The sequence below is a fragment of the Varroa destructor genome, unplaced genomic scaffold, assembly GCF_002443255.2.
Source record: "Varroa destructor unplaced genomic scaffold, Vdes_3.0 BEIS01000006.1, whole genome shotgun sequence".
Classification (NCBI taxonomy): Eukaryota; Metazoa; Arthropoda; class Arachnida; order Mesostigmata; family Varroidae; genus Varroa; species Varroa destructor.
The window spans coordinates 28,631,873-28,656,058 of NW_019211459.1; the positions used below are offsets into that span (position 1 = coordinate 28,631,873).

General features: G+C 44.7%; 1 protein-coding gene across 3 annotated transcripts in view; it reads left to right on the top strand.

Moving 5' to 3' along the window:
• The window catches only part of LOC111253298 (uncharacterized), a 76,788-nt gene that overhangs the window by 25,673 nt on the left and 26,929 nt on the right, over positions 1-24,186 (top strand). For 2 of the 3 annotated variants that reach the window (XM_086992540.1, XM_022812490.2), the window contains exon 1: positions 19,576-20,892. The exons of the other annotated variant lie outside the window; for it this stretch is intronic. In XM_086992540.1, the coding sequence (XP_086848666.1) occupies positions 20,625-20,892 (268 nt within the window). In that variant the 5' untranslated portion in view covers positions 19,576-20,624. Of the gene's footprint in view, positions 1-19,575; positions 20,893-24,186 lie in introns of those variants that run through there. 3 annotated transcript variants of the gene reach the window in all.

Below are 24,186 nucleotides of genomic sequence, written 5' to 3' on the forward strand. Positions count from 1 at the left end.
TCGCGTCGGCCGTTCACCCGGCTTGTCTGGGCGGCTGAGACGCGGGTGGCCGTTTGGGTGGCCACCCTCTTGCCTGCGTGCGTCGCCGGTCGTCCGCTCAATCGTTGCTAGTTTGCCTGCTTTGACCTAACGCTTTGGAAAGACTCACGCCACGGTGGTAGTAGTGGCGGTGATGGCGGCAATAACCCGCTGGTGTCGTTCGAGGTGACTCCCCATTCTGCCCCCAGGTTTCCCCTGTCGCGTGGCGTTTGCTGCCATGGGCAGTTGCAGAGCCTCGGCGATCACCATGTCGCCCCTGCGGAGCCTGGCGTCCATTCTCGTCCCCTACAGATGTACATACCCGATCTGGCACTTTTCACGTAATTGCTCACAGGCTTCAAGGGTACAAGACGTATCCATAAACGGATATTCAGGAAATAGGTGCCCATAGGGTCCTGCATCGACCAGCTCTTGGAGATCCAAAGCATCAGTTCCTTTTGTTAACACAGATTCCATGTCACCGTAGTTCACTCGCAAAGAGGAGAGGAAAGGAAACGTGGGAAGGAAAAACGGAAGGAGCGGAAGCGACTGAAAAAGATAGTGACGCCCGGAATTTAGTAGAGAGAGAGAAAGACAGGGAGCTTGGGAACATTTCCCGCCGGTTGGAGAGATCAAGTCGTGCCCTCAATAGGGACCTCATCAGTACGCAGAGACGCACCACCAATAAAGGACCCAAATTTGCGTCAATCGGACGCCCGTTAGAAGGCGTGAGCTGGTGTGTAACACAATGCAAATATGCAACTGTGGAGTATCAAAATCGCCACCTATGCACAACGGGAACTCAGCGAGCCAAGGGATTATACATGGTTAAGAAGTAGTCATAACTGAGTTTAGCCTGTCAAGTGCTTTGTGGTCTAATGTTTCGTTATGTTAACAAGGCTTGTAGCGGTTTATTTTTATGTCTGGAAATTTATCGAAAACCCCCAAGGGACATCCTGTAAAAGTCAGATCGTACGTTAGCATTTCAAGCATTTTAAAAGACAAAGACTTATTCTTAGTGAGTAGCTCGTTACATCATAGCTTCTAATCGGAGTAATGTCACCGTACTTACAACACGTTTCCAGACTATAATATAAGCGCTTGACAATTGATTTTATCTATTCTTTTTCCGCTTCATCCAGCAAACGAGTTCGTTTCGAATTGATCAAGCAAAAGGGCTTGTTTGGTTCAGGTGAACGACGAGTATCATTTCGAAGTCCTAACTTTATATTTGCTTTAGCTACATGGAACGCAGGACCCACACAATCCTTCAACTTTATTTTTGTCCTTTATTCATAAGTTAAAGCTGTTCGGATAAATGCGCCCATTTTCTACAGGATGCAAGGATATCAATTTAGTTTACTGCACAGTTGTTCATGTACCCAGTAGATGCATGCGTATGTTTTGTATTTTATCAACGCATGGTAGAAAATGACGCAAAACAATTTCGTATACGAAGTTAATAAGCAACTTACATTCGAGTATTTTTACGGTCTCAAGCATCGGTTACAGTATCCTAGAATGTCTCTATTTCTTACAGTCTTTCTATAGTCCTATCCTGAACGCGCTGTGAGGCAGAAACGAAAGCGATCGTAGTATGGCATTGAGATGCGTTTGCTCATTCAAGCTGACCTCAGTCTATCGTGAGTACCTAAAGAATACATTACACGATGGCAATAACATACCCACCCATAATAGCATGTGACTCGGTTACCCGGGTTGGGTCATAAGGGCGCTATGGCAAACGCATCTGTGGACAGACGACAGATGCATCTGATGGCAAAACTCCCACGCGAGTACGAGCGCGCGATCGTCCGCTCTCCCGGAGATGGATTCACCCTTTGGTGAACCGTGGAAACCTAGAGACGGCGTCTGAGACGGCCATCTGCCTCTGTATAACTTGGCCCGCTGGTGGACGCAGCAGTTCCGCGGACATCACTGCACTGAGTGCAGGACGTGCGAACTCCACTCTTTTGAGGGATGGCTCTCCCAAATCAAAGAAAGTTGCCAGGCGAAAACAGTCGAGCTATGTACGTCGAATTCACATACACTTACGAAGGCATGCGCGACATGGGTCTCGAGATTTCGACGGTTTATGCGGGACTGTGTCTTCGAATCATCCATACGCTATACTCTCCGCGCTAGGATGTTATGTCCGAACAACTAACAATACAATAGTTTACTTAGGTTAAAGCTTTCGCCGCGTGAAATGCGGACCGGACTAGTCAAAGCTATCGATGAAGTGATCCATGTTTTTGCAGTCGTGATTTCTATAGTATTTTTTATAGAATCCCAGTTTGTCTATAGAAATATCAGATAAAGAAATAAAGGCCTGCAGGAACGACAGCCAGTGCTACGCGAACTATTCTATAATAAATACATTGATATCACAAAAAATTGCCGCGTTACGTAGCCATGAAACTTAGCACAAATCGCAGGCTACCGATGACTAAATGTTGCCTAGTTATAAATATATTGAACGTCTGCGGCAGCCATACTTAAAAACAACTTCGGCACTGTATCTGTCAAAATTTTATGCCACACGCAAATCTGTTCTTCGTTCATTGAATCCCATTTTGCCCACCTAAATATCGTTGTGGCAAAATAAGCGCATTATAATTCTACCAATGTCCAGCGTCTTCATTAATAAAGCCTATTTTATATGCCAAGGTTATTAATTGTTCGTATAAATTGCGATGTAAGGCTAGGCATCTATAAAATAGATTGTTATTTGAAGGCGGAAGCACCCTCCAGTTATTGATTTGTTTGATAACGTTTTTTTAATGGCTTTTCGTTTTACAGTATACATCTAGTACTAAACATTTCCGCAATCACCCGAATGTCTCTGTAGATGGATGCACTATATTCAGTCAATCAATGAGAAGCTTGCATTACGTTTCTCTTTCATGAACTACAGCAGCGCGTACTTTCAGCGAGTGTTCAGACTGCAGCCTATTGCTAGTTGCAACCGGGCTCACCGCACCCGTTCAGTGTCTGAGCTTGGTCTGACAGTGCAGGAACTGAATCCTGTGGTACGGGAGTTAGCATCGCTTGACGGCAGCGATTTTGGTGGCCGCGGTAGTGATGCAGGGAAAGGCAGGCGGGGGCGAATGGAAGATGAGAAAAAAGTGCCAAATGTGTCCCTTTTCCTAGTCGCATATTTTCTAACATGGGTTTTTGCTTTGTCTCGGACAAACACAAACAGATATTCTTGTCTCATCTATCTTCTTTTTTCCCATTTTAACTCCCGCCTTCGTTGTCGTTGTCGTCGTCGTCGTCCTGGATGCCGTTGCCCTCTTCGAATGGCAGCAAGCGCTTGGAGCTCGGGGGCAGCAGGCGCTTGGCCGACCTCGTTTGCTATTCATTGCGTCTCCTCTATAATAGTAGAAACATTGGCAGGAGCCTTTCCGTCCTGTTTTCAGGATCCAGCGAACCACTTTCGCCGCAATTGTCACACACTCATACACAATCAACGCGGCTAGTCGCACCTACAAACTCTGTCTTTCACTCACTTACGCTAGAGAAACACATACATATGCACGAACGTACACACATATACACCACCACTTACATAATAATAGCACGGACGTCGCAGCTTGGAGAGTCTTTTGTCGTTCTCATGTTCATCGCAGACTACTCGTTGTCGTTGGCGTCGCCACTAGTGTTTCTGCTGCCCATTTGGTACAATATATTCTCCTCGTTCAATGCCACTGGGAAATATATCGCCGCCACTGTCACCGACCACTGACGTTTGCTCGTTTATGGTGTTTTGATGTTGGTCGGGGGCTCGGTTATGATATTTTCGATGGTGTCAGCGATGGCGACGTCGAATGATAGTGACAATAGATCCCTGCGTCTTGTTCGCCTGTTTAGCAAGTCCTTTGCGCTCCAACAAAGAATAATATTATGTGTATCTGTTTATGTGCGTGTGTGTGTGGCCGTGTTATATGCAGAGACAGGCCGGGCTGGGCCGGCCGAGGAAAACGGCGCGAAGAAGGCCATGAGTTCGAGGCGTTGCGGTGAGCAAAAGCGAACAGCAATTTGCTCAATTGTCACACGCTGACAGCGACGAGCCGATCGGAAAATAACACAACAACAGTATGATCACCTACGATGATTGTCTAGCTGAGCTCGATCCTCTTCTCGCCCTCTTGCTGCTGCATTCCCCAACAGCCCGTTGGGCTCGATGAGCCCACCGGCGGTCAGATCGCTTTGCCAATCGGACACGCTGCTACGAGCCCACAACGAGTGTGGCCATTGAAACCAACAAAAAACCATATTGCAAATATGGATATCGACCAGCCACTCCATGTTACATGCTGTCTACACTAGATGAGTCACGAGCAAAAGGGATAAAAAGAAAACTAGCAGGCACCAGTCAAACAAAATAACTTCTAGCGTTAACAATCTGTACACGTCAGTGAATGTTGCACATGTAGTTGTGCGAGACGATAAAGTAGACAGGGTACGATCGATATAAGAGTCATCAGGCCAGTCTTCCGCCCCCCCATCATTACCTTGTGGCTAGCTATCAGCAACAAGCGCGTACCTCACGGTTGTACTATGTTATTGTTACATGAAACGGCGCTGCTGTTTTATCAGGCAAAAACAGCCGCTATATGGCGCGTTTATATCAAATCAGATATATTTGAAGTGCGGAATATTATCCTAGTCGGTCATCAGTGTCTTTTCGCAGAATAAAGTATCAAATCTCGTACCCGCTCGTTTCATTAATAACATTGTTCGTTCAGGCACGGGCTACTTGAAGAGTACATGTGATACGTACTTGTAAATCCACGCAGAAACGATCCATACGCTTCACTCTATGGCGTCGTCCCGTGACAGGTCTAGGAACAGGCCTGCTTAAAAATCTAATGAGGGCCTTCACTTGTTAACTCCACCCACACAGTTATATTGTTATTTTATCGTACAGCCACCCAGATCGATCTCAAAAGTGAAAGGTGCAACTACTTGTTTATGTATGACGATTTCATCTACCTAATGTCATATTGCGTCGAGTCTTTCGTTCCGTTCCTATTGCATGCACCTCTAAGGTTCTGTTGATTTCCTTCTTCCTCAATGCAATTCATAGGTCAAATTGATTAACATTGGTCGGCCTTTTTCATGCAACTGTCCAGAAGCTTAACGGTCCTATGAGGCGCTCTAGTACGGTCTGAACGTTTTTTGTTCATACGAATTGTTAAAGACATCACCTAAATTTTACAACGAACATTTTGCAGCTGAGCAGTAGGCTTTTAGCTGCAAAGGCTCACGTTCGCCGCTGTGTTAAGTGGTCCGCAAGGACAGACCGCAACCGGAAGGAAATAGACGTACTATAATAACACACAAACGCTTAGATCTACGCAGAGTCTGTAGTGTAATGCAAGCGTTAGTTGTTGAGACGTGGCATCCAAAAGATTGTGCAAAGACAGCAATGCCAACGAACACGTACCAAATAAATCACAATTTGTTGACAGTTGAAGCTTTAGAGAGCAGAGTCGTGGACTCGCAGAACTCGGAGCACGTTTGCTTGGCCCTTCCGCAAGTTCACAAGCAGGCCGAGTGGTAGAATGGACATCGCAGAGCCGCAAAGAAGAAACATCTAGTAAGAAAATGCATTTCGGTACACGATCTGGAAACCTTCGATGCTTAGAAGTATCGCAAGATGCAATGCGGGATACCTGATCAGGGTTCTGCTTAGTTCGTGGAAATAGGGTAGTAAAGAGAACCTGTTGATCGTGCGCGTCTCAACGGCGTTAAGGTACCTTGGGGACCTCGAAGAACAACTTATGGCTGCTGACTGTGATTCTTTAGAGCGCGCGTTTTCTTGTCCTTTAAAATACCCGTCAGTTGGTTTTGGCCACTCCTAAAAGCGGAGCAAATACAGTTCTGGTGTTAGAATTAGAATGCGAGTCGGTTGCGAACCAACTACTCTACATAATAAGGCTCGAAACAAGTAATTCCCCTAGGCCCTGGGCATAGTCTGGGCAGGACAACAACGTCAATGGAACATGAGCAACAAGCCAACGAGGAAAAAAATGGTCGCTGGCCACACAGTGCTCTTTCACGCATTCGTTGATGTGATAGTTTCCATAGAGATAATATGACAGTGAAATTTTACTAGTAGTTTTAGCTAAATTATATTCGGCTGTGAAATTAAATCTATATATGATTTTATTTATTCAATTGGTTCCCTGAAGGACATCTGTAATAACGTAACCTATTTCCCAGACATAGTCAAAGGCGTTGCAATTCTGTGTTTCGGACCATTGTGCATAAACAATAGATGTAGTGTTTTGGATTCTCACTTTATGGATAGTTCAGTAAATATCGCCAAACATTTTTCAGCGATTCCTCTTTGCCTGCTGCAACTGCAACTTTTCCAATATAGTTACTAGATCTCGCATTAGTTCTGCTTAGAGAGCCGTATCTTGGAAGATAAGGTTGATTAGTCTCTACTTGAAGATAATAATTTCCTTGAAGACAACATGTATTCATGTTAATCTCGCCACTAATGTGAATGTTTTATTATGGTAACTCTTTATCATGCGGGTGTATTGATAAAGCTGGAAGACGTGAAGACAATGACCGCTGGAAGGGTAATGCAAGGCGAACTGGGGAAGGAATTAGGCGCACGCTAATGAGATCTAGTGTCTTCAGCTAATACAAACATTAGCTTACTTGTTTCCTAGCAGAGCCTCGTGCCTTTGGCGGGTCGCGGGGATTTACACGCAGCACTGGCTAGAGGTTCATATATACAATCATATAAAGCCGCCTAGAAATTTCATATATTGTCGAGTTTGATCAAAGCTAGTTCTGTACCCGCACAAAAAACACTAACTGTATGCGTTTTTCCCTTTATCTAAAGAGAGCCTTTTCCTGTTCTCTAATGGTTCTAGTCAATTTGATGATACTGCCGCTGAAGAAACAGCTGTAAATTGTTGTGACCTGCCGGACATCTGTAAACACGCATAGCGTGATGGCTGTTTAGAGAATATATGAAAATCCGATCAGTTCAGAGAACCAATTTTGTCCACGAATGATCCGATTTTTTTAATACAACAATTATCGTTATTTTCGATGACAATGACACAGGTATGACTGTGGATGATCTCGTGCATCTATGATTGCCCATCAACTAGAAATTAAATTATGAGCAAAAATTGTGGAATGGATCGGAGATGTATAGCTAGCCCCTGATATCTCTGTCACCAAGACAAAAACAGAAAGGAACTCATAGAAAACGTACAATACAGCGAGGGAACTAGATTATTCTGGTCACGTTACAAAAAAATCGATTTGTAAAGGTGTTTAAATTGTACCGAAGATCTACAGAGCCCGAAGTCACTAAGGAGGACCCTCTGACATCGTATCGAAACGAGTGCTTTTGCTATAGTAGACCAGTCAAAAAAACCCCATCGAACCCACGTTCAAATGCGTTAAGTTGTACACTTGGAAGCTGAAAATCGCATTTTAGGCGTTTCAGCAAAATATTTTATAAGTTCTGTGAAATACGAGTTCCAGCAAGTCAAGCGGGGCCGTGATTTCCATCCAGTATTTCGTCAGCGGAATTGTACAAACCGACAATGGTGAAATAAGTTAGATGCAACGTACGAAAATGGGTTCCGGATGGAAACTATGTGTTCATGTACAACAATTTGCTATCTCATAGGCTGACAATTTAGCCGACTTGAATCCGATCGAAAATGTATAGCTTTGTATCATCAACGGAACGGTTAGGGCTGGGCAGGAGAACACAGCGGCCCAAGTGTGGCTTTAAAGTCCAGACGCGGCAGAGATAGTACGAGGTTGCATTCAAAGCATTCTAAAACAGTAACGGCAACCAGAAATGATAGCCCAAATACTAGCTTCAGTAAGCGCCTTTCCTTGCAAAGCATTGCATCTTGTGCTATCCTTAGAAATCAGAGGGAGACAGCCTTCGGGTGAGAAAAGCAGGCAGATACTTAGTTCAGGTGCGGGGCTATTTTCGAGCGAACTCGACAACTTCTAAGCGGCTTATTCGATTCACGAACGACTATATGTATATGCTTGTTTATTAGAAGATCAGTTTTTCATTTTGGCCTGAAGTTTATTTAGGAACCATTAAGTATGTGTTTGCTTGAATGTCGATCCTACATTTCTGATGAATAGTCGTACTGTTTTTAATAAGGGCCAAACTTTCTTCAAACAATTCTAAGTTTCTTACGTTCTCTTCACTTGTAGGCTAGTCTGGCATTACGCGTAAAGTTTGTTTACCAGTAACCGAGGGGCACGGTTATCGCCATCGGGTTACGCAGATTTCTTAGCTAGACAGATATCTATTTATCTAGATAGCTAGATAGCTTGTTACCTGTGTAAAATAGAAAGAATATAGAATGCGTTAGTTATCAGACTGTTTGTCAAAATCGAATGGGAGAAAAAAGAATGGATTTAATAGTAATACAATAGTCCTAATACTCATGATGCCTGGTTTGTGCCTAGCTGGAACTGTGTCATACGACTTTTCCGTCTAGGTACTTGTTAACAAGACGAGTGAGTACACTGTATGCAGCGCATGGTCAGTGGTTGCCTCCATTTAGAAATTTATCGAAAATTGAGGCCTCCAGCTGGTCGTTCAGAATTATTTCAATACGTTGACGCTAGTTGGTCCTTAAACTATTTGCCTGAATGTTTCAGTATATGTTTCGCTAAGCTGAGCAATAGAAAACTTTCTATTCACATTGGCAGCAATGTATAAACAAGAACGATTAGTTTCTAATTATGGTAACGCCTTGAGACGGTTGTGGATTTCCTGTTCAACTGTACATTTGTAAGATTAAATACCTTTTTCGGGCCGTTTTCGTCTATTTGCTGCCTGTGTATCTAAGTATTATGAGTGTGTGTGTGCGTGTGGCTCTCCCAGTGAAACTTTGTAAGAGTGTGATATCGTGACACGGGCAACGCTGACTCAGGACGGATTTGGCGGATCAGCCACTTCAACCTTCTGCCGCCTTGCACCCGAGTTTGGTCATAGACCCTAGGCTTTACTTTGAGTCACTCTCCCGCCCAACCTGAAGCCACATTCCGCCTTTCGACTGACTGGTTCGGCGGGGGGGCTCAATGGGAAAAGGTCGATGCATCAGAGACGCAGGCGTTAGCCTGGGATAGCTGAGGCAGCAGCTATAGGACATCGGTACTTCTTTGTACTTGCCCTTCGGTTTTGGCGTTGTAAGAAACCGAAAGACAGAGGGAGTAAATGATAGTCTCAAGTAAGGAAGAAGAAATTGATCCTGGCGTACAGAAAGAGCCCTCAAATATAACCCTGCCCACTCGCATATGTAAATACTTATTACCTTAGCTTTTTATTTGACGCGTTTTTATGATTCATCATGTTTTTGATAACCCTTAATGAAAAAGAGGCATTCTAAACTAAAGATACAAATTAGCGAAATCGTTACCTAATTGGCATATTGCAAGGAGGACCGTTTATATTATAGCTCAATAGCAAAACCGGTGTAAGCAAGATATCCGCTAGTTCATTGTCAGGTCAAAATTAGAAGCCGCCGAATTCTCTGTTGATCTGAATAGTCATCAGATCGGGTTAGGGGACAACCAAACCAGTACACGGACAAACATCTAAACTAAGTCAAAATGTAGAAAAATGTTTTATTTAACAGAACCTCATAATGTAGCTTCAGTTTAGGGAAAACTGAGTACTTTTTTTTTTATACTGACCTTCACTGAGTCTCTTGAATGGCTTAGCGATATGCATCAATTTCTTCTATGTGTTTCTGTAAGGTTTGTTATAGTGCTCTTATTATTTTATAGAGCATTCACCTATCATTCAGCAATCCGTCTTTAATTCGATCAGACTCGAACCGGTACATATTTGTAGTGAATTAAGGTCTGGACATGTGTGTCGGATATCCGCTAGCAGATCAACGTTTCCCATCACTGACCATAGCAACAGTGTTGCGTATTAACTGAAATAAGCAGAAAAGAAAAAAACAATCTAAATATTTTATTTGAGAGAAGTCGTAGGAGCTTGTCATAATATCAAATGTTCTAAATGGTGCAAGCATAGCTATTGCTTAGATGCCCAAATATGTATTATTCTTGGACTTAGAACTTGATCTTTCAACTCATTTATCGAATTTGTTCTGTTATAGACGAATAGTTACACATACGTTACGAATAGTTTCAACATGACGAAGGGAAAAGAGATCGTTTAAAAAGAGACTACAACACATTTTCTCAGTGTTTTGCTTTTAGCTACCTCCTGCAAGTTAGTCGACCTCGAATCAGGTTCCTTCTTAGGCTGTAACTACGATTATGATTCGTCCTTTTCGCGTGCATCTTTAGCATCCCCTTTCCCCTCCCGCCGTTTTCTCCCGTCTTTCCCTTCATCTTCAGGAAGAAATAAGTGGGACAAACTGCGCAGACGAAATTACTTCGCAATTAAAAGCCCGAGCTTGCCCTTATGGCTCCACTTAACATTCAACTTGATAGCAAATGGCCCACACGAACTCAGGATTTGGCCCGATCTCTATGGCTCTTCGGCTGCCTAGTTCGGTTGCTGGTAGATGGGTAAGCAGAGCAAGGAAGCAAGCAAGCAAGCGAGCGAGTGAAAGGGGCTGCGGACGCTCAAGACGTACAGCTTCGAAGACACTACCAGTATTACCCAATAGAGTGTCGGCTTTGTCTGTATTGCGCGCGTTTCTTTTTTGATCCTAATCTTAGTGTGTCCCTCCCTCGGCTCTAAAGTACCACTGCTGGCCCCCAGACCCGCCATATCTCCCTACCGTACCCCTGTTCTCCGACGAGCTTCTGCGACCTGCAAAAAGAAAGGGAGCTGATTAACTGAACTTATTAAGATTCCACCCGAATAGATCGCCCTTCGACTGCGCTCTATCGCTATGACTTGCAACCGATCGCTTCTCGGAGTAAAGCAATCCCCTGGCGACTATATATGCTGTATCTATTACATATCGAAGGATTCTTTTAACATGTGGTCCACTTATATAGCCGTATACAGCTACGATCGTAATTAGGTTCTTGAGAACGTTGTCAGGTTTGCCCCTGCTATTTTTTCTGTTCATTTGATACAGACTTGATAGGTCTGTGATAGGATTCCGGTACAGTTTCATGTTCCATGTTAAGAACCATTGCAAAATCCCGTTAGAGGAGAAATGTGGGCATTTACTCTTTTACGTCAGATTCAGTATTTACTAAAGTTGGCACCCGTAAGTATGTTATTTTGGTTCCATTAACGTGTCAGTAATAAACATAATCTAATCCAGAGCACCAGGTGCTCTGGATTCGAGTGAAAGTATCAAATACCCGCAAGAAGGCTTGATCACTCTTATTACTACACGTGTATTCAAAAACAATTCACAGCGAAAGACCTAGTATTAATAAATACAGATCATGACATAACAGAATGGACTATCCGACATATGAGGAACTCTAGCACGAAACGTTTGTCGACATCCCGTCCAGGCCGTGTCCCCACACGTATCGTCCCTAGACCGTGGCGCGACCGACTCAACGCCACTTTGCAGGTGGCAGTGTCCGAGCGAAGCAGTAGGCAAAATATCGATTTCCTTTTTTCCCCCTATTTGATCTCCCTATTATTGGATTCATGTTTACACTATTGGAAATTAATTGTTTGCCAAAGCCCACATTGAGCGTTCGGCTTTGATCGCTCGTTTTGAAACCTGAACGTCAGAATCCCTGCTTGCTATGTACGTCTAATTCAAAGTAGAGGGTAGATACACAGGAATACGATCGAAATCAAACTAAGATATATATTCATCTAAAAAATATGTCAGCATATCGATAAGTTCGAATAGACAATCTGGTACAAAATTATAGGAACATATCTGGGTACCAGCGATCACCTGGTCGAAAAAAATCAGTTATCGAAACGCGATCACATGCCTATGCCCGCGTTGATACTCGTTTAAACCCCCCAAAAAACAGCAGGCGGTGCAGATTTGTAATCCAGCTTTTTTTTAACATCCAGGTTTTGTAGTAAATTTTGACCCGTGCGCTCCGAGGCACTCGTGTGACTACTGGATCATAAAATCGAGACGACACATAAAGGGTGACAATTTTTTTATCGCATTTGCGGTGATAAGCCATCGCTGCTGGCCCTGTTGTTATTTTTGTAATGTTTATCGCGCTAAATAACAACTGCGTGCATGCGGCCTACCTAGGTTAGGTGTTCGGCGTGTCTTTGGTCAGGAATGCTTTCGTTGAGTGTCGTGTTTTCACTGTGTGAAGTCGTCTGTATATCTGAGCTGATGTACTGCTTTCACTGGATGTCTTCGAGTTAAAAAAAATCGGTGTCACTGCTGCTACACGTGACCAAGTACACAATCAATAGGCAATTTTTCGGCACATGAAGCAGACGGCGCGATTAAAACGAAATCACGAAGGCGAAAATAACGGAAACTACAAATCACTCGATATAAGTTTTTGAGTTTTGCTAACATCAGATGCGAGGAGCACTTTGTGAGATTAAAATAGTACTCGTCATACTGCCAACTGGGATGGCGTGCGACGGCAAAACAAACCCATCGGAAGACCCAGGCTTTGATTTGACAAATTCCCGGGTGTGATTTTTCTCTACTTTGATGTCCTGTCGGCCGATATGTACACAGTGGTAAGATAAGCAGAGAAGGTGTGCACTGCACGAAGTAACATCTCGTCCTACTCAGTTTTTTGCGTTATGTAACTGCCTAAAACATCAACGGTGTTGACGACTGTCCGCGTTACATACAAAGTTGTAATAAATGTTTATTTTGTACATATCTCTTTCTATTGATATATCTCTCCGCTGAAAATTCTGCTACGTAAGATATAACCGCCTGTAAACCGGCGACAAACTTCGGCCGTACTCGCTAGTATATGAGGATTGGAGGCGTATGCGAGTACACCATATGTATAGCGGGGGGTGGGGGTCGAGGGTAAGCATGCTTGGTTTGTAATTGCTCCGTATCAATCATCGTCATCCTATTATTTATACAATGTGATGTTGGATATCACGCTTGAAAGAGATTACAGCTGTTGTACAGAGGACTGTTCTGAATATACTTCAAGCCAGCGTCGTTGCTATTCGCGAGTAAATGGCTTACTATGGAGTAATCGTATGGTGGAGTGTACGTATCCAGTGAAGCTCTATTATAAAGATTATACAATCTTTATAATAGAGCACTTTATATGCATAAATAGTTCCTAAACAACAATAACATACCTTGCTATTGTTGGACTATCTGTAGTGTTCGGTCGCGCCATTTTGTAGGATTGAGCTTCGCAGTGTTACGCTTGGACACCCCTCACTCCGATGAGCACACCGCAGTACGTTCCTCAGACGAAGACGCTTCGAGCTTTACCCAGTTAGAGAGTGCCAACTGCCCTCAACTCAGCCAGGTTGGCAAAACGAGGTTACTTGGTAGCAATGATCACACTAGCTAGCGTCGACTCATTTCACGACCAGCGTTCCGGCAAGCGAGCCAAGGAACCAACCAGCAAGGCCGTACAGGCTTCGGCCTATAACGATGGACGAATCGCGTCCCTGCCGCGCAAGACCCCTGGGAACTGAAGACAGGGCAACTAGGTAACTGGGGATGGGGCAGGGAAGATCAAAGAAGATTCCAATGGAGAGCTCCTGGCGTCGTAGCGGTCCTGCCTATTCGCTGGCGCGCGATAGCTGATGCATAGACAGATCCGAGCCGCGGTTGGCCGCACTGGAGCCCCACGGGACTTCGTCTTCACTGGTGCTGCAACCGCTCGTTCTTTTTTTTTTCGATTTTTTCTTCTTCTTCTTCTTCCTCTTCGTCAAAGTCTTCCTCCTTTTCTCCGTCAAACGCGACTGGGGCCTACACACGGCGGTCTATAACAGTTGACAGAGGAGTATTACTACGGTGATCACATGTATATGTATAGATTTTCGTACTATTATATACAGATTGTCGGCTTCACTGGCTAGATAATTCAAGACGTCGGGATGCAGCGTATCTAATACACTACTTGGCCCGTGGCCACAAAAAGCCTGAACAATTATAATAACACGATCAATGATCGGTTGACACTTCGGTCATTAAAACGTCCATATGACGTTCGCAGTGACCAGAATGAAAACGTATATAACTAACAAAAGAGGCCATATCTAACTTGCTGACGTATACTGTAAGTGTACGAAAAGGGGCAAAGTGCAAGAATACCCACCAGCACTTCAGACCGGGTTTAGATAAAGATAGCCCCTCCACGGCTGACAATCTCTACATCTTCCAGTCTTCACTAACGTCATCTTCATTACATAACGCTAGATTCAGACAACGTTTTATATTTGTGCACGGGAAGCGCTAAATGATAATTATCTTTCTAGCAAAATGGGTTGTAAAGCTATTTCGCCATTATAAGTAGATGAGAGTTCCATTGAAAGGTGGCGCTGGCCCAAAGCAATCCCAGTCCTCGGGCGACAACAGTCTATCATAACCTGTCACCTGGCTTTTTCGCTTCATCGTAAGGTAAGACAAGTTGGCGACAACATTCTTTAGGAACAATGGTTTTATCTGCATATTCAAACGTAATTTGTCTAAATGTAATGATAGTTGGTAAGCTCGGGGTAGACTCAGGGGGGCAATACGCTTTCAAATATAGGCATTTCAATTATATTCGTTCCTCATGTATCAAACTAAAGATGCTTAACGTGAAACATATATGAATATCAATGTTCCGTAGGCAAAAACGCTGTTTTTGCCCTACCATGAGAAACTACGCCTGTGCTATTTTATATGAAGTCGATGTTCGAACGAGTGTACTCTGTGGATGCCTCTCGTGGCTTACATTAGATAGCAATCGTCTTCGATTAAATACAGCGATAAGTGCGCTGGGTCAAATTATTGGCCCAGAAAAGCTGGTGGTGCTGAACAACCACACCCCTTACATTAAAATGCCATATACAAACGAGACCCCGATTGAGCAGACGACAGGAGCGAGTCTGTTCGCACTTTAGTCTCGTTCATACACAGACAGACGACATATACATAGCAACGACAGCTAGGGTTCCGTCCATTCGGAAGCAGTACAGGAATAAGTTAGATGTTAAGTTCGGACAGGCCTCTTTCTTTGGATAGAAGCTTGTTTGCGTCACTTAGGGAGAATAGCCGCTCATCCAAAGTCAACAACCACTCGCCAGTCATCCATTCGGCCGCAGTGATAATTTCCTCTCCCCCGCTTTCAAATACATCCCAGACGATGCGATGATACTGCGGTGTCGATAGAGATGCTGATAACTGTGAAAGTTCTGATGATCGCAGCAACGAACAGGAGTTGCATTTGTAAACAACAACGGCGTAACAGAACGTTGGTGTTGGTCAACGCTCGAACGGTATTATGCAAGCGATATAGATCCATCCATAAACAATTTATAATCATACTCTTACGTATATGTATATAATGTAAATTATATATGAACGGATTCGAATATTGATGGCAGGGGAAACGTTTGTCTATGATATTGTGCAGCGCGCAACAGACTCGACTAAATTGGACCCAAGGGAGAGGCGAACGCCAGCTTGTCACAACAGCGTTCTGGCGAATCCCTTCAGAGCGACTTCAATAACAGAAGATTTATGGAAATAGGAAACGAGGATCAAACAAAACGAGTAGAGTAAATGACTACGTAAGAAGTAAATCCCCAAGCAGACGGCACTTGTGACGAGTGTGTGAATCACCATTTTGCCATATATATATTTATATATATATATATATATATAGAAATTTATTATCGACATATTATAACAATGATCGTAGTTTCCATCAGAAAAGACTACTAGCTCGAATAATTTGGCCGCTAAAACCTCTTAGCAGGTGAGTATCATTATCATCTCTACTCAGTAAATGTCTATTGTGACTTTGACGAAGTGATGAATGAGTAACGCGTTTTGCCGATCACCTGTCGTCGTTTTAAGTGAAGATACCTTATTTTATGCGCGAGTTTACGTCCCGAAGATGATGCACGCAAGAAAGTAATTAGCTACGTATGGCGGACAAACAAATGTCTAATTACCTTCTCGTTTATTTATCATTATTACATAACAAACTGGTGCTTAATAGTTATAAGTACGCCGTCGATCACCTCACGTTAGTAGGAATCAGTATGCGTATGCGTCCGGTTGTTGCAGTCTATGCTCTTCCCCAGCTTATTCCACTGGAGAGGCAGAAGGCTCCTTGTTACAATCTCGTCGCTCACAGAATTAAACATTTAAAAAAATTGAGACGGTCGTAAATAACGATATTCAGATAACAGCGGTCATCAATGTGTCCGATGGTAATGACTAATTATGATTTTGTATATAGACATAGCAAATTTGCCGTAATGATACATTTAAATAATTGCTAATTAGCCTACCCTTCTCTACAATTTAGTTTGCCCGTAATGAATGCAAACGATTAGCTAAACCCTATGAAGAATTAATTGATATATCCCTATCACGTTTTTACTTGTTTGCCCTTCCCTTTATAATAAATATCCGTTACCTGTCACCTATTCATACCCATTAGATTTGAATCAACAAGACAGGACTGAGTCGAGCCGACACTGTTCTGAAGCTTAGTTAGTGTTGGATTAGTAATCGGCCGGACTACATCGAAATTATGAAAAATTAATTGATTTTGTGCCGACGAAACAGTGGCGGATTAATTATAGCCCGGTTTCTGCCATATCCCTAAAGAATTCCACACATCGTGGCTAATAATGGCTTTCCATCACAAGGATGATTCCTTGTTGCTCCGTCGTGTCATTCCACTCGGTACAACGGGGTTGCCGCTGGCCGTTGATATGGGGCCTTTTTCCCAACGGATAATGGTGTCTGTCTCCACTACCACCATCGCCACCACTTTGATCGGACTTATCCTGTCACGGCCTGGTCTGCCGCTCTGCCGGCCAGCAGCTCGAAGCGTGATTCCTTTCCCCCTTGTCAATAAGATAAAAAAAAGTCCACCAAAACCCCTCACTTTTATAATTTTCCTTTTTTCCTTGTGGAATCTTTCGCTGAAACTGACACTCCGCCCGCCACCCTGCTCCCTCTGCCCTGCTCCTTCTCCGCCACCGCCTAAAGCACCTTATCCCTCAACTTTTGGTTCCTTTCATTTTACGAACACTGGCTCTTGAAATTTGCTTCCTACAAACGCGCCGCGCTGTCCAATCTGCTTTTCTATCGGTGCTGGCAGGAACACGGCCAAGCTTCAGGCCTAGTACCTACTCTTCCCTGGTCGCGAATATACCACACGATTTTTTCACCATCTTGCTATTTCAGGCACAGCATTCTATTGAATGACATCAGTAATGGTAGCAGCGCTGGCGGCGCCACCTTTCGTTTTAGGCTCTCTAGCTTTCTTTCTTTTTCGAGATTCCATAGCTCCAACTGATAGCCGTCGGAGTCTCGACTTGGAGCACCTTCCGCCTTTCGTTCGTTAACCACCGTTTCAGCCAGCGAGCACAAGCCGACCAGGATCCTGATTCTGTTCATTCGTCAAGCCTTTCTTGTACGCTGTCAATTTTCATCTTGGCATCTTCTGCTTCTCCTCCCGTGTCCTCTCGCCGCCGTAGACCCTTCGACCATCTCAAGCTCACTGCGCTGCTCTTACTACGACTACTACGACAACTACTGTCGTATAGCATCGTCACTCCTGTCACCAGCATTACCACAATCAGGCCTGCTTTGCCTGCGACCGGTACTTCGGACGACGTTGATGCACCGTTCTTTTCCTGCAGCCGGCATAAGTGGAAAGGAAAGAGAGTTTCTAGGTTGGACCTTGATCACAGGAAATGGGGTAATTGGGAGAAAAGAAGCGCACTTACCTCTTGACTCTTCACTGTCTTTTTCCCTGTTCTCAACGAACGTACGAACATGAAGAATGAGCTGGCGGTTTAAAAAATCGGAGAAACGCTCGTGTGATCCACACTGTACTGAGATTTGAAGTCTTATTGAACTACGCACACTTCATTTAAACAAGCTAGACATGAGCTTGGGATCTAGATCAGATATATATATATATATATGGAGAGCAAGGCTGCGTAGGCAGTCATTTATGACACAACCGCATTCTTTTTCAACAGCTGACTTGATATATAGGTATTATAGTTTAGGTTTAACTGTTTCGCATCGGCGTGCACATTGGGTAGCCGTATTAGTCAAGGGTCAGTTCAGTAATGTTAGTCAATAAACGAACACCCATTAATAAGCATTTAGTTAGCAATGGGCAGGCATTATATCAGAAATCTCACATAGTAAACAATAGCCTTCTGAACTGGATAAGGTTAGACAAATGCCTATGAGACGTTACGCAAGAGATACACGAATAGCTGTTACCATCATTCAACAAAACCCTCATGTGAGCTCATTATCAGAAGCTTGAGAGCTGTGTGTCATTGTTAGCACAGTTGATGCCCTAAATAAGTCTCGAAGTTTACTATTGCAAAAGAGCTTTCCAGTGACGCGCAGTCGTCATTAATTATGAATGAATGAAAAAAACCTAATGGCTTACTCAAATGTGTTTAAGTCGAGTTATTTTATATATTGTGTATTGAGATAGGCAGCACTTCGAACGTCAGCAGGATTTTTCGTTGTGGATTTTCCAGCGTACGACCGACCCGACGAATTTTTGAAATGGATTTCCTGTGGAATTATAGTCAGCACGTCCGCGATAGATGTGGCTTTGATCGTATCTGCTAATCGCTTGTACCTTTTTGTGTCGTCGTACACACAAATGTGTCTCTATGTCGACATACAGATGTACACGTGCACGTGCATATGAAAAGCGTCCGCGACGACTACGACAGACTCTCAAATGTCTAGTTGTCGCATCCTTCCGCCATTACAGGTGTGATGGGCGCATCTACAGCTGTGCTCCGCGCTCCAGCTCACTTGCTTCGGCAATGCCGACGATCACCGAGCTGGCCATAGTTGTGGCTCTGGCTTTTGACAAGTTCTAGGAGCTGCACGGGGCTCGCGTTCGCAGGCTGATCATTGCTCCGTTCTTCCTCCTCGTCGTCGTCGCACGACAGCGGCTGCGGCAGCGCGTTTGTCCGGTCGTTCCTCGGTCGTCTGCTTGCTCATTGACTCGTTGCTTTAGCAAGTAAGTTCGCATTACCCGGTACTGTGCTCATCGCTGCCGGCCGCTGCGCCGTTCGTCGTGCTCCTTCCACTAGCAGAAGCACTAACATCGCTAGTGCTTCTGCTGTTTCCACCGCCGCCGCCGCCGTCGCCGTCGCCGTCGCTGTGCAGAACAAAAGGAGCCCTAGCGAGCCGCGTTTGCTGCTGGTCCACGGCCGACGCGCCCGCATCTCGTTTCTCTTTTTCTATCTCTGGCCAGGAGAAGGGCAGGCAGACGCGCTAGCTGGAGCCGCCAGCCGAAGCAGCTCGTATATCGTGGCATGGTAGTAATAATAATTAGCGACGTCCCTTTCCGTGGCACCCTCGCCCAGGCTCCGCCTTCGACCGCCCAGGCGCCGCCTCCGCGAGCCCGGCCAACTGCGATTCAATATCTCCACTGGCGCGGCCAAACTAAGAAACAATCTTAATTGTGTGGTGAAGCCGGATGGTCTCGGCAGAGGGTTGGAGCTGCTGTTGTAGTAGTAGGTGGCCGCTGCTGCTGCTGAAGGCGCTGTCGACTCGTTAAGTTGTTATATCGTTCCCTAGCCTTCAAATGAGCCGGCCCGAGTGAAGCGTTCGGGTTTGTCTGTCGATTATCCTCGACGTCCATCTCTCCATAGATACATGCATTCAACGACTTCGCGAAGCCACAATCATTGTAGCCAGTGTGTGAGTCATTCCAAAGGAGAACGTGCTAGTGAATTTACGTGGTTGATAAAAAAAACATGTAAAATACAACATATGTCTTGTAAAACAGCATCAATAACGTCAAATGATATTATGAAATGCAAGGGCACTCCGTGACGAAGAACCTGTTCTGAAGTAGTCGTCTAGCCAGTGCACAAAAAAGGCCACAATAGGAACAAACGATAGTGAACGCTCGAGACGGTCAAACAACGAGACAAGGTTCAAGTATTTGGTTACTGCCGTCGACGTCCTGAGGCAAAGGAAGATTTTAAGGGGCAACAAAAACAACGAGAACGGCGGCAACAGCCCCTAGCGAACGGTTGTTAGTTATAGATCTTTTTAGTGACCTGTGTGTGTGTTAGTGTATATTGTGCTACCTTGGTTAACCAAAGGCTCATCCAATAATTATAAGAAATAAATATTGTAGATGTGCTATCGCTGCTGTTGGACTACTTCGGAAAACGTCGCAGAGCTGAAGCTCGTTGGTGCGTTTGTGGGCATCACGATATCAGTCGACTGAAGTCTTCAGAATATCAACGACAATCACGCACAGATTGTTGCTGAATCCAGCAGAAGTGAAGGAGTCCATTCGGCGACGGTGGTGAGGCTAGTGCTACTTCTACGCCGAGTACCGGCTTTAATAACGGCCCCCCGCTAATTTCGATACCGGCCACTACGGACGCTACTGCCACAAGAAGACGTGGTGTGCCTGTCTCCGTGAGCCGTGCTATTCCCACAGGCAAACTGGGGCCGGGAAGCGAGCCCCGGGTACCGATGTCTCCTTACGCGGCCTTTGGCGCACCACTGGCGCCCTATAATAGTGTGCCGCTTCATTACGTAGCCGCAATACAGCACGCATTACAAAGTGCAGCTGCGAGTGCGCAGATCTCGACGCTAACAAGTCTAGCACACCAGACCGAAGTCGGTACGCCGGGTGCGTCGCCTGGCTGCACGCCCACCATCCTACCCGCTACCGCTACCAGCGTTCCTCATCACGCGTCACCTTATTCCATCGAAGGCCTCCTCTACAACAACAATAAAGGCACGTATCGTCACATACACACATCAGATGGGGTTCTCGCCACTTGGGCTAACAGACAGCGTCCCGTGCGACACTAGCTATCTTTTACTTATGAGCTCATCTTCTTTCTTATCTCTTTTTGGCCTGTAATGCCGTACACGCTACATTGCTGTTACATTAACGGGTGCCGAATCCTACGGCTTAAGTACCAGTTCGTCGGCCTTGGCTGCTGAACGCGAGTACGCTATCCTCGTTATTCTTGTTCTTGTTATGTTGCAGTAATTCCGTTTATTGTTTCAGTAACTATGTCTTGCTCGAATCGGTCCATTAGCTCTTTTAAACAATTCAGTGGTATAACGCCAGCAATTGCAACTTGCTTCAATTATTCGTATATTTTGCAATCTTTTTCTCGTACTCCAATAAAACGCTATTTTGGTTTAGACATTCGGCTATCGTGTCCTAGCCACCCTGTGGGCGTACAGAGTGTGCCACGTTCTCCCGCGTCACCCCATTCTGCCGTTGCAGTTAAGCTGTTAACGCGCTACCGTCAGTAAAGCTTTTTTTTTTAAAAAAACTAAATTTCACTTCCGAATCGCTTTGTCAGAGATGAAGCTCTATCAAAAACGGAGCCAGCCAGCCAGCCAGTCACGGGTATTCTTCTGAAATGTTTAACGATCTCCTAAAGGGACCATCGACTCGAGGACGACTGTGTGACCATTTTGTAGGGCTCGAAAAATTAAGCACGATCTCCATTTGAATACACTACAAAGTGGTCAGCCGTTATTAAGAGCCCAAATAGGCTATAAAGAGGATATTTCCCGCCGAATCAAGTCGATACGCAAAAGACCTCAAAGATTGTTCGCGCCATATATATACGTAGGGATAGAGAGAAAAGGATTACAGCCTGAGTTGCAATTAAGGACCACGCCACTTGATAGCAAAGGCATTTTTGCATCTAAAGTACAATGGCTTGATTAAACCTCCGCACACAGTTTCGGCTAAGATGTTACTTAGAACGAAGTCCAAAGCGACGCTCTATAGCGGTTATGAATTCAGCACGCGTACAAGGGCACGGCGTATTTCCTTTCCGGGTTACGCTCTGCTTCGAGTATCATTGCACGGCTATCTACTTGTCTCAATGATTAAATTAATTTTCAATTAAGCATCAATGACATGGTCTTTACTGATCCGTCGACAGGACAACCTGTCTGAGGCGACGAGCTCAGAAAGCCTACTTGCTCTTGCTTAAAAAATATAGGTCCCTTAATCGAATTCTGCAGCGGTACGTTGAAAAGTATGCGTTGTGTTTGTTAGTGGTATTAGCACGTACAAGCCCCGGCATTTCGGCAATATGCTCGTTATTTAGTGCAAAATACCATCTTTATCTGCAATCGTTTAGCAGCCGCTTAAGTACAAATCGCGCGACATGGCACTTATCGAGTCTCGTTTCAGCAAACCCTCTGTAGCGTATCACGAATATTGTTTCAATACATTGGAACAGATTTTGCTTCCAGCAGCTGATCTTCGTCTATCTTTTCAGCCCCGCAGTTACTGCCCTTATTATCATTACTATTATTAGACTTAATACAGGCGGCAAACGGTATGATTGTAACTGCAATTACCGGCCCAAAGTACCTACAAAGGACTGTCAGATCTTTTTTAGCTATATGGAGCTCCCAGGATTTGCACCGGCTGAACTGCCGCAGATATCTACGCCATCAGCGCTCACTCATTACAGCCTCCCCTCATCGAATAGAATAAGCAACAACCGAACGCGTAGTACCACACAGTGGAGCGGCTGTCGTTGGCGGACGCAAAAATCAATCGAACGGGCAACGACAAATCGACTTCGGGCCGGAGAAGGCTAGCTAGGGAGAGACGGGTCGCTGTAGAAAAGAATACTATTAGCTGATTCATATTTGCGTTCAGTGTGCCTATGTACATGTTTATATATATATATATATGCACGAGTGGGTGGCATGCATCGTGCTTCCGTAAACTACCTAGCTAACTGCCTAGCCAGTCGATCGGTCGGTCCGCTGTCTGTATCTATCGTATAGATATATACTGTGTCCATGAGGGTTTGCAATGCGCGCCAGTTGCAACTAATCCTGTCCTTTCGAAATATTATGTTCCGCTAGCCCTGTTCCTGTTAATTGCTATCTGCGCATATTGTTTTCATTGATGATGTAGTTGTTAATGTCATTTCGAGAATCACATTGGCTCGATCATCGTTTTGCGGAGTAGAAGTTACACGAAAAGTCTATGCGCCATGTGTTTCGTGCTAGAGCCATCATCACTCACCATGTAGACCTCGAGCGGGACGGGTCGAGGCGGCGACAGCAGTAGCAACATTATCTAATAGGCCCCCCATGTTATTACTGTCGCTGCTACTGCTTCTATCACCGATGCGCCTGTCTGTAGCTAGTGACAATTTGCTTGCCAGCCTGCGGGCTGTGTATATGAACGTGTGTCCTACCCAATGTGTTGCACGTAGGAATGCTAGCACGACAGACAGCGCTATGTAGGCCTCCGGCCCCAGCTAGTGCACTGCTCGTTAGGACCACTCATGATGTGCTAAGGCTGTTGCTTCTGTAATTTGCTGTATTGTCGCCGTCATCGTCAACCAGCATTACAAGCTTCTGCCAGCATTACAGTTCACGGAGCGTAATAATTGCCTTCACAGGAACGAGAATTGGCCCTGATGGGCTGCGGTGTCACCGTCGAGAAAGAAATTGTTAGGCCTGTGTATTTGTAGTGATCTCTTCGTCGTTGTTATAAGTGATACCCGTTCTTTCTAGCCCGAGTTGGCATAAGCATGGAACTCGTGAAAGGCCTACGCTATTTACTCGACAAAGCTATTTGCCCATTTTGGTGGGGTTTGTGGAGCGTTTACATGTATGCTCCGAGATGGACTGAGGTGAAATGCCCCCATGTTTTATGCTGCATAAATATCCTGCTGTTGAATTTATAAACTAAAGCCAAAAAAGAACAGCCTCTTCAGTGGCTGATTACAATTCAACGCTACTCAACGCGATGGTGCGACCTTGGAAGTTGAAGGAAACTGACTTTTTGACTAACATAACAGTAACGGAAGATGAAACAAATATAAATAATAGTATATTTTTAGCAGGCCTTCGAAACTAACAGCGAATAGACAGCGGTCGAGGCAAAAAAATGCCTAAATAGCCAGTGGTTCTCTTTTGCCTCAAGCCGTGTCGAAGATTTGCCACGTCCTTGTTGTAACACTTTCTTGTCATACTTTGAGTGATTGGCAACATTTAGTAGGTACAATATGGTTTTAAGATTAATCAA